Source organism: Siniperca chuatsi, linkage group LG3 (assembly GCF_020085105.1).
Source record: "Siniperca chuatsi isolate FFG_IHB_CAS linkage group LG3, ASM2008510v1, whole genome shotgun sequence".
NCBI lineage: Eukaryota > Metazoa > Chordata > Actinopteri > Centrarchiformes > Sinipercidae > Siniperca > Siniperca chuatsi.
The window spans coordinates 7754854-7766611 of record NC_058044.1 but is presented as its reverse complement, the minus strand read 5'-3'; the positions used below and the strand labels follow the sequence as shown (position 1 = coordinate 7766611).

General features: G+C 37.6%; 2 protein-coding genes across 2 annotated transcripts; one reads left to right on the top strand and one right to left on the bottom strand.

Moving 5' to 3' along the window:
* Positions 1 to 1985: 1985 nt before the first annotated feature.
* On the bottom strand, positions 1986 to 7780 carry pin1 (peptidylprolyl cis/trans isomerase, NIMA-interacting 1). Its single transcript, XM_044189988.1, has 5 exons — positions 7603 to 7780; positions 6300 to 6382; positions 4972 to 5080; positions 4780 to 4890; positions 1986 to 3386 (listed from the first exon to the last, which is right to left on the bottom strand). The coding sequence occupies exons 1-5, from the start codon at positions 7658 to 7660 to the stop codon at positions 3277 to 3279; spliced, it is 471 nt and encodes a 156-aa protein (XP_044045923.1). The 5' UTR covers positions 7661 to 7780; the 3' UTR covers positions 1986 to 3276.
* Positions 7781 to 7832: 52 nt separating this feature from the next.
* On the top strand, positions 7833 to 10483 carry ubl5 (ubiquitin like 5). The gene is made up of 5 exons (XM_044189989.1): positions 7833 to 7974; positions 8316 to 8380; positions 8975 to 9058; positions 9158 to 9195; positions 10188 to 10483. Exons 2-5 carry the CDS (start codon positions 8325 to 8327, stop codon positions 10229 to 10231), a joined length of 222 nt encoding a protein of 73 aa, XP_044045924.1. The 5' UTR covers positions 7833 to 7974; positions 8316 to 8324; the 3' UTR covers positions 10232 to 10483.
* Positions 10484 to 11758: the final 1275 nt, after the last annotated feature.

Genomic DNA, 11758 nt, shown 5'->3' with positions numbered 1-11758 from the left:
TCCACTGATAGAGCCAATCTGATCATTTGACTTCCTAGTTGACGCCAAATGTTTATACTTTGGCAGTTCCATCCTTAAGAATGTCATGGCAAACAGAAAAGAGGGTGGGAAATAAGCACCAGCCAAATGCTGGTAAAATATGAGTCTGGTAGATTTCAGACACAAAATAATGATTTACTATTGAGTGGCTGGTGAATCTGAATATATAGGCTATGTGTAGGCGGCTGGTAGATGTTCAGATTTTAAAAAATTAATTTCCCACCCTGACGGAAAACCTGTTGCATCTTGTTAGGGTAAGATGAGAAGTAATTGAAAACTCAGACACAATACCTGTCGTTGTCTCTTATTCCAAAGGATTATTTATTGCTTGTCTCCATGTACGTCCAGGGAAGAGGCACAAGATTATACTTGAATATTTGAATATCACTCTTTGTTACAAACAGGTGCATGTTCATCAACAAAAAAACATAGCATGTGTTGTGAAGGTAAAATAGCACAAACCTTTATTTTTATCATTTATTAACTTGTGTTTTTCCTTCTCTCCCTGCTTCTGCAGTTGTAATTTCCGGGATGAGGCCTTGGCCCCAGACTGTGGAAACATGTCTGTGGAAATAGATGTTTTGTATCACCATCAAGTTCATGTCTTATGCCTTTCTGTTTTGAAATGCTGTTTTGTGTTTTCTGAGAATTCTCTCGCTGAATTTCAAAGAAGAAGAAGTTAGAACCCTATTAAGTTTAACCCCAAAGGGGTAGAACCCTGTTGTGTTTGTGCCAGTTTATTATTTGACTGCTGCAGCCTTAAATTGTCGTGAGCTGGAACGAGCTAGAAACATGAAACCTGGATCAATAACTGGAAATTATGTGCAAGTGCTTCCCAAGAAACATGAGCCCAATCGGCCAGATGGTGGCGCTGTAATTAAGGCCAATTTTGGAAAGGCCACGCCCCCCTCACACCTTAAGTTTGATTGACTTGAAATTGGGGACACAAGTCCTGCTCAATGTGCTCTACAAAAAAAGTCTCATGGACCGTAAAAGTCCACCATGATGGATTTTCTGCTAATTTGCATGACATGAAAAACAGTAAAGTGGCATCTACTTTTTTGATTTTGATTCTATCAAAGATATAATGTTGTTGTGATGTTTGCTATAGTAGCAGGAGAGTTGTGAGTATCGCTGTCTGGAGCTGGTGTGCTGGCTCTGGGAAACATCTCATCCTTTCTGGCTGTTTGCTTTGTAGCAGCAACTGTAGGGGCAGTTTGCTAACCCACAACCTAGCTAACATTAGTTACATTACTTGCTGTGTCATTCGCTCTATATCATGGTATTTGTCATGGTATTGGATTTCTCCAGAATTGCATACCCCACCTTTAACCAAAATCTGAAGTGCCATACGTACAGCACTTTGGTTCAGTTTCAGTTGTTGGAAGGTGCTATAGAAATAAAGTTTGATTGATTGATATTGACTGGTGCAAGTGGGCGTGGCCTATCACATATTTGCTCATAACTAAAGATGCCTTTTAATCCTATTCAAACTCACTGTGCTATCCTCTGAACATTCAAGTTTTGTTCAAATCCATTGAATGGAAGACAAATGGCAGAACTTTGAGTTTGCAATTATTGAAATACTGCATACGTTGTGATGATGAAACAAGTGTGTGATTGGTCTCACTCCTTTAAACAGAATTAAACTAGCTGAAGTGACTTTGTGAAGCTGTTGTGTGTATTATGGCTCCAGTGTTGATTCTCTTAAACAGCAAATAGTTAATGTATTGAAAGTGAATTATATTACTAATTGTGAATGTTGTAAGATTTTGAAGGGATGAACACCATAGAATAGAATAAACTTTATTGTCCAGCCGAGGCAGGAAAAATGGCTTTGGTCTCACCCAGTAAAATGTAAACACAAACCTTTATTTAATCAGGTAATCTCATTGAGATCAAGCTCTCTTTGGAATGGAAAAATGATGGGTGTCGGAGAAAATGACTTACAGACAAATCACTTGACTTTATTTCCTTCAACTGAAATTACACAGCAAACAGGTTGTGCCAAAATTCTCTTGATCATTCTCCAACATCTCCCTTAATGTAACATGCTCCTCTTTTTTATATACAATTTACTGTATGTTCGGTCTAAGTCCAAATTATTTTTTGTATTCTATTTTTTTTCTACTGATCATTTTGCCTGGTGATGCAAGGATAACATTAATCAAAACTGACTTTATTATACTATATTATTAATATTCATGTTGATGCTTCTGTGTATTCCACATAAAGCACTTTAAGCTGCAGGTTTGCTGACACCATTAATCAGCACCATTTTCATAATAAGCGTGTCCATGGTTTCATTCTGTTCCAAATAAAACCTTGCCCCTCCTGCCCTCAGATCTGTGGTAATGCTCAATGTACTCTGATAAAGAGAAACTCCAAAAACAGAGGAACTAAGTAAAACAAGAGACTTACAAAAAAAGAGATTTTTTAATTGATGAAAGAAAAACTCCAAAGAGACAACAGTGTAACAGTTCATCTGAACTTTGATGCTTTTAAAAGCAGCAGAGCTGATTGTTAAAACCTGGAAGTTTTCAACTGTGCCATCTTTGCATATCCTACAGGGGGGTTGGGGGGGGGATTATGTGGATTATGAAAACAAATGATTCTATGTTACTGAATATCTGCAAGGAACAAAAACTTTCAATCAATGCTTAAATGTAGAGAACTCAGAATAACTGTGCTTTGTCGAACTGCAGGGGTCTGCAATGGCTAGAAAGTATTTTAAACATCTTTTGAATCCATTATCCAAAACAATAATACAGATAGAGAAACTGCTTTGGCAACCATACAGTAGAAATGGAAAAGTTTACAGAAAGAACATACAGTAAATGGTCCTTTTGAAGACATGCACATACAATACACAAGCTTTTACAAACGCATTCTCAAACTTGTGTGAAATGTTTTCACGGTGCACTCACTTCAACAGTCACAGGCACTCATGTTTTTATATAATGGCATTGCCATGGTTAATAAAAGCTTGAGGTCTTACAGGAATAATCTGCAATACTCCTTGATGTTCAGTTTGATGAAATTATTCATACATGTTCAATAGTGCTTGGAACTAAATGATCCCACTTAAAATAATGCGATTCAGCCCATAAGCTTTGTTGTTGTGTGTGTCATTAAAATAAATCACAAGTGTGGTTAGGTTGGACTGTGTGTGTGCGTGTGGTTGTGTGTTTGTGTATGAAGATGTAAGAGAAAAGTACAGTATGTGGCTTCTTCCTTTCAACCAGTACGTAGGATGATGTGGACTCCAGAGTCAGTAAAAACAGGACCACTCATGTCTCCCACTTTGAGAGCAAAGGAGGCATCTTCAAAAGGCTTTTGCATTTGACCTAAAACATAAAACACAGATACATTATATTAAAGTAATAAAATGATTATCCACATTCAAATCAAAATTCACACAAATAATATGTTGTACATCATCATCTGTGACCTGTGTGTACTTAAATTTCTGCTTTTGCTTGAAATAATATTTTTAGTAGTGTTTCTTTTTTATTATCTTTTACAATGGATTTAATTAAATTATTTCTTTGTTCAATTTTATTGGGTTTCAGTTTCAGCGGTGGGTGTGTCATATGGGCAAGGCCAGTAATGCCAATCAAGTTGGAGGCTTGCCACTACAAAGCAGGGAAATAAGAGCAGCGATGCCAGAAATGAGAATTAAATAAAAACAACATATGAACAACACTGAAACTCTGTGCATGGTCACAAAGAACTAACTTGAGTGAACTGACCCTTTAATTCCTGGCTAACTACAGTACACAGAATCCCAACTACAGATTATTCGATTATAACTAGTGATGGGCGGACGAAAACGAAGCTCCGAAGCTTGTTTCACTCCTGTGAAATGGACTGTTTCAATATATTGTGCCGGAGCTTGTGTCAAATGAAGAGTAACACGTGACTGATGACGTCCGAAGATTCAAATGGTACTGAAGCTTAAGAAAGCGCTTCATTCAGTTTGACAGTTTTTCAAGATTTGTAGCTATGTGATAGGCACATTACTGGGATGAGAGGAGAATAACTGAGAAATCTGCCGATGTACACTATGAAAGACATAAATACGCTACGCTACTAGAAGTCTAAAACCCCACAGGAAACCTTTAAGCTCTGAATATAGCACATTTATCGGCAGGCCCATGTGTTGTGTTTACTGCCACTGTAGAAGAATAAATCTTGCTTATGAACAATGTTGTTTTGCAAGAGCGCTGATCAGGCTCGTATTTTGTCAGTCAAATCCCTGCACTTTTTTAAAAGTTTTTTTTTTGCATCATTGTACACAGAGCAATGCATGAGCAACATCATGGCAGGCTGTAAACTTTACAAACCGAGTACTGACTCAAAATGACCACAAAACTAACTGTGATGAAGTAGAGAAGGGTGATGGAAACTGACGGCAGAGCAACGCTGCCAATGTAGGTAAAGTGTATTGAAGAAAAGACATCAGTAATAAAGTTGAGTGAGTATAAAAATGAAAAATATCTATGGACAAGCATGAACCACAAGCACGCGACACTGTTCTTTTTCTCATATAATAATGTTAATTGCATTATCCCTGTTAAAAAAACAACACAAATATATTTAGCATCCTATGATGTATGTGTACAACTCTTTCTTTGTGTATGCATTAATGAAGGTATACCTGGGCGTGTGCATGTCGTGGTATATGTATAAGGTATATGTGTGTGTGTGTGGGGGATCATTGTGTATGTGAGTATGTACCTCTGCCAAATAATCCCAGATCTCCACCGTTCTTAGCTGAGCTGCAGTCGCTGAACTGAGAAGCCAGGGCGTCAAACTTCTCCTCTCCAGACTTGATGTCTTCTATGTACTCTGCACAGAATAGAGAAATAAAGAACAAATTAAATATGTTGATCAGACCTAATCAACCCCCCCCGATGATGCCTTACTTACTCTGAATGAGTTCCAGGGCCTCGTCTTTAGTTCGTGTGATATTTTGTTCCCGCCAGGAAGATGGACGACGTGACTGATTATGCTTCACCAACAGGTGAGAGCAGCGTACCTGAGTGAATGAAAAAACAACAACCAAAAACTCCCTATAATCAATAGACTGCTCTATTGAGTTATGCCAGTCTTGTCTTAGACTAGTCAATACCACTTTCTAATAAGACGTATAAAGTTTTATATGCTGTAACTAATGGCTTTATCATTGTTAATAAAGCATTTATTAGTGTATCATAATACTAAATTGGTCAATTTTCCAACAGAAAATGGTGGCAATAACCTCAACAAGAAGCAAATGGCATTATTTTATCGGATTTTATTTGATTCTATTCATATAGAAATAATATAAGCTTGTGTTTATGTTTGGTACTGTTGTGCCTTGTTTAATACTGTATAGACCACAAAAACAGGCCTGGAGTTGAGTTTATAGAAAATTATTTAAATTTTAATATTGGTCCTGCAAATCACAATTACACATTTAGTTGAAACTAGTTCAATCCTCGCAGTGTGTATGATCAAACGATGAACAACAAAGTGTTCTGGATGTTCCCATGCCGATTTGATTACATTCATCTTTTCTGTGTTTGACACGTGACCAGAGTGTTTCTGTTAATGGGAACGGTTACTTTTACAGTTTATGGGAAAGATGTGATCAACAGGGTGTGTACGAACAGCAACTTTGGATCAGAATCAACTTCATCATCAATATAATGTCACAAGCTGTCAGTAGTAACACAGGCCTCAAGTGTGGAACAGGCAAAATGTTAATATAGGAAGGATTTTTAATCAATTTGGACAACACATGTATTTAATTATTTTTGTTTAATAATTATTTTTTATTCTAGGATGTAGTACACAAACATGTGTGTATACTGCAGCACTTCTGATGAATAATAATATAAATTAAAATAAACAAAATGCAGCCTTCTTAAGACTTTTTTAATACACACACACACACAGTATGAAATCAGCAAGGTGTTGCAGTTCTTTAAAGGGCTGCTAGAGTTTCTGCAAACCACCAGATGTCACTGTTCTTGCTGTTCAAGGCTCCAAAGCTTAAAATCTTTTCTTTGGCAGAAGTCCCAAAGCTTCATATGGTCTCGGCCATCACTAATTTTAATCATCACATCACTAAACTAGTTCAGTCTTGTTTTTATGTTATGTTGTAAAGCACTTTGTAACTCCTATTTTGAAAAGTGCTCTATAATAAAAGTTTACTGTTATTATTATAATAACAAAACAAAAATTATAAAAAACAAAAAATCACCCATAATAACCTTATCTGGCTCTCCACGGCCATCTCCCACCGGACGTTCCCATTGGCTGGCATTGGTGATGTGGTTGAAGTAGTACACTTTGCCTGGAGGTCAAAGAGAGAGAGTCATTAAAGCTGCATTCATTGATTGTCTTTGTCAATATTGTCATATTATCATAGAAAATTCAGGGTTTCTGCAATCAGTTGCATTAATTCAGTCACAGCAGGCTGCCAACTCAAGTTTAGTGCCACAGCCATCCCTGGCCTCATAATACTTCACATAAAAATTATTCCAATGAGTTCTACACAGTGAGGTGCACAGAATTTAAATGTGGGAAAAGGAGAGCGCTGGAATTCGATCGAGCCTGAGTTAAGGTATCGGAATCGGTGTCAGGAGAGGACATTTTTGATTGGTGCCTCCCTAACTGTGCTAGCAAACAATTGCTCCTGCAGACAGGGAGCAACATTAGCATTCATTTGAAGTCATGTTTCTGACCACCTGACGAATATAAGTAAAAAATTCACTCTCTTTTTATCTCTGTCTTGGTGTACACCATCTCCTGAGGGAAATATCTCACTATTTACCTGCTTTTTTCACCAGCAAGTCACTAGCTTTGTCTGTCTGTCTGCCATTAGGTGCTGGGCATGTAGCGTACAATGAGTTCATCTGAGCTTTTTTGCTGAAGACAGTTGCCTGCTGTGGCTGAAGTTGATGAGAACAGAATTTAAGAACGACAGATCAAAACACTTCATAGAGCTGAAGGAAAACTGCAGAGGCGAGTGAACAACCGCTTTCACATTACACACAATCATCTGGTTCATTATTAATAAAAAAATAAATTGATTAGTGCAGTTTTAAAGGTATTCAAAAACATCTTTAGAGATAAGTCATATTGTGCTGGGGCCTATAAGACATAGGTTCCATTATGTTTTAATGGAATTAGACTCTACTAAGATTTTGGCCTCCCAACATAAATGTGTAAAAACACTGCTGAGGCTCGCCCAGTCTGCAGGTGAGGCACTGGAGCAGAATGACGTCATGCAGGGCCCTGCAGTAGCCAGATTGAATGGATCAGCTCTGGCGCGATCATGAAGCAACACAACTAATAACAGCTAAACACCACATTTAACAAACCACACCTATGACACTGAGTTACACATCACTAGTTTCAGCTTATCCCCATTGAACTTAAACTTCCATCTGCCTCGTTACAACAGTAAACCACGATGCTGGGGGCTGCTAGCTAGTAAGCTAAGTTGACTACTTATTGCCATTTAGCTAGCTAGCTAGCATATTTAGCCTCTCGTGGGTTCTGTTTCATTACCTGAACTGCGGCTCATTCTTTTCTCCCATCCAGACGGTAACTTCTCATCGTCTGCCATTATTTTTTCTGCAGCAGCGTTTTCAAATTTAATTTCAATGTTGCTCCCGTGTGACAGGTTGGGCAGCAGCTAGACAAATTACGACAGTTAGCAACGTGTTTACGGTACGAGTTGTTTTCAGAATCTGGTCCGCCTTTGACGGGTTTCACTGTCCTGCCATAGGCTAATTTGGGCTGTCAATCATCGGTGTACCAATTTGATTGGTCGAGAGGCTAATACACAAACTGAATCAGCTTTACGGTAAGCAGGACGGAGAGCGTTCCAGAAAATATCAGCGAAAACGGAATAAGTGTTATTTTGCTGTGAATTTCCAGGTAGGAATGTCACATTTAACACACCGTTATTATAGATGCAACACAATGCTCGATATTTTCAAGACAGAATGTTGGTTTACGCGTGTGCTTTGTAACATTCCGCACATTGGTCTGTAGCACACAATATGTGACGATCTAGCTGATGTTAGCTAGCTTAAACAAAACAACCTGGCTGATTTAAACACAGCGTCTGTTTCTCACATGTGGCACACTGTGAATGAACCACATTAGCTATAGCGTCTAACTACTTATATGTACGAGTATTACTCGCCTATGTGGCGAATGGTTTAAATCGACTTAATCCCAAATGTTACACTGTCTCATTTTCATTCGGCTGACAGGAACTGAAGATGATCGAGGTGGTTTGCAACGATCGCCTGGGCAAGAAAGTCCGGGTCAAGTGCAAGTATCCTTCACCCAAACTGTGGAGATAACGCTGAATAATGCGTCCTGCCACATGTGTAATTCCAGAGTTGCTGGTTTTTCTTTTATTACAATTAATCGATTAACCGTTTGGTCTTTAAAATGTGACGGTTGCACATCACCCTTTCTCCTCTAGCCCGACGTCACATAGTTTTATCTGACCAATACTCTAAAATCCAAAGATATAAAGTCTACTATCGTGTAAGACAAAGAAAAGCAGCAAATCCTGGAACCAGATAATGTTCCAGCTTCTCAAATGTGCTGTAAAAATGTAGCCACAGTGCCATGCCAGCTAATCATTAGTGCATGCTCTGTTAATATTGTATTATATTTCAAAATGAGAGCACACTGTAATTCAAGACAACTTCCTCCAAAATCAATTAATCCTCCAACTGTGTTCAAAGAACCAAAGTTAGATGAGAAGTAACAGGATCATTTTAGCTACCATCAAGTTAACCTGGGTTAGTTAAACCACGTTTGAAGAACTGGGCTCTGTTGTCAGATTTAAGTACAGAGTGGTGTGTCTGAATGTTTTCCATGCGATCATCATGCCCCTTCCTCAACCCCCATGTTTCAGCTCTGAGGATACTATTGGAGATCTGAAGAAGCTCATTGCTGCCCAGACAGGAACACGGCACGACAAGATTGTATTAAAGAAGTGGTAAGATGCTCGTCTGGAATATGGCCCTGCTAGACCATAACAAGTGTTTTTGTGGCTATCTTCTATTAGCAGCTAAATGTTCCTCCTCTGTTCCCACAGGTATACCATATTCAAGGACCACGTGTCTCTGGGTGACTGTATCCTTTAAACAATATTTTCAGCTGCTCGCTCACTGTCAGTAGCACTAATACTGTATTGTATACTTTATACTTTTACAGAGGTCTGCTCACTTTTCATACTTAAAAAGTAAGCATCAGATAATTTGAAGTACCAGAATGCAAGAGTGGTGGCTGTACATACTGGATGTAGATATGTGCCGATATTGAATTTGTGGGCCAATAACTGATGATCAATATGATAACCAATAACATTACTCTTGCAACTGCATAAGAGGACAATAAAGTGTAACTCATTAGATTGACCAGTTTCCATTTCAATACAATTTTTGTAAACAAATTGTAGTTTGCAAGGGACATTTTTCTCTAAATGATATCTGGCAGCAGTGCCATTAATATAAATGTATCTATCTGTCCATGACATGATTCCACTTGCAGTGTCTATTCACAGTCACAGAAGAACTGCAGTTACTTTAAGACAAGTTATTCTTCTGAAATTACACTTTTTGGAACAATAATGGTAATTTAATTTTCTAATTTACCAGTAGATAACGAACCAGCAAACGACGCATTGTGCATCCCCAACTGAATTCTAACACACACTCCTAACACACAGTATCTTGAAACTTGGGCAAATAAATTCAAATCTGTTTGAAAGAGTAGATACAACTATCACTGATTTGGATGAACTTACCCTTGTAATATACTTGCAGTTGCATTTGAGATCATGATAATTTAGATAACATCAAAATGATTGTCAGATGCATTCTCAGTCATGTTGTGATGTTCTGATGTGATATTGTGGATGTTGGCAGTGATAATTTATTTCTAAATTATCTTTATATACTTGGGATAACTAAAGCAGTTCTTTTTTTTTTCTCATATGAAAACAGAAGAAGCATTTTTCTGATGCTTGTATAATATTAATTGTAATGAACTTGTACCATGCAGAATAGACAGTTGGGCAGAACTATTTTATCCAAATCTGTTGTACTTAACCACGACCTCTGCAGATGAAATCCATGATGGGATGAACCTGGAGTTGTACTACCAGTAGACCAGAGGTCCACACGAACCCACAGAGATGGAATTGCTGGAATCTGTTGCAGTAAACCACCATGATCAGACAACACAACTGAAAGAGAGAAGGGGCGATATCTATAGATTTGGAAAACACACAGACATTACATTGATCTCAGTTTTAGCTTATCATTTTTTTGCTGACAAATTATTATGTGAAAGACATGTTGTTGCTCTACATTTTTTGTTTTGATATTTTGGAATTAAAGCAGATATTTACTAAACTACATGACTGAGTGCTGGTCATTGTTGTGTTTTCTCATGTGGGTAGAGATTGCAATCCTAACTGAAACTTCTTGTATGTGTAACACTTCTCTAAATGAATGTTAATTATATTGATTTTATCTCCAGTTAATTTGAAAGCTTAAATGACTTAAATGTTTATACATTCTACTCTATTCAAAGGTTGTTGCGCTACTGCCACTTGTACAGTATGTGTTGCATTTTAAGTCTTTGTTTTCTAGCTTTGGAGAAGACTGTGCAAAAATATTGTTTTAATTCTCCTAGACCACAGAAATAACATTTGAATATACACATGATGGGCCAAAGTATGTGGACAACCCTGTCGACATACAATTGTGTACTTTTGAGCTCAGTGGTGGAAAGTAAACAAGTGTATTTACTCAATTACTGTACTTAAGTACAAACTTGCTGTACGTTACCTGAATATTAAAATTTTTTGCTACTTTTTAATAATAATAAAACTTTATTTATAGAACACTTATCAAAACAAAGTACTTTTTAAACTAATACTCCACTACATTTCAGAGGTAAATATTGTACTTTTTACCACACTACATGTATCTAACAGCTGCGGTTAGATGTTACTTTACAGGTTAAGATTTTTCATGCACAAGATCTAATCAGTATATAAAACATTATTCATTGTTGTAAACTACCAAGCAGTGTATATATAGCTGAATACTGCTTGCCTCACCCTCCCTTTCCAGGCGTGTAGGAGAACCTATGGTGGCTGCGAAACTCGCGAAAGGTCCTATCTAGAGCCAGTGTTTGGTTTGTCCGTTCTGGGCTACTGTAGAAACAGAGCGGCCTCCGTGGAAGGGGACCCGCTCCCTCTGTAGATATAAAGGGCTTATTCTAAGGTAATGAAAACACAACGATTCTTATTTTTAGGTGATTATACACTAATTAAAACATACTTATGAATATTATATTGCATTTCTGCCAATAGCTCCTCCTAAATATTACAGATTGGACCTTTAAGTTACTTAATAGAGTATTGATTCTTTTACTTAAGTAAAGGCTCTGAATATTCTTCCACCACTAATTGGTGTGGGCCTGTTTTTGCATGGTTTTGGTTAGACCTCTTTGTTCCAGTTAGGGTAAATCTTAATGCTACAGCATACAATATTTTAGACAACAATGTGCTTCTGACTTTGTGGCAACAGTTTGGGAAGACCCTTTCTTTAGACATTAAAATTCCCCGGTCTTAATGCTAAGCTAAGCAAATCATTACAATGACACCGTGCACAAAGCAATGTCC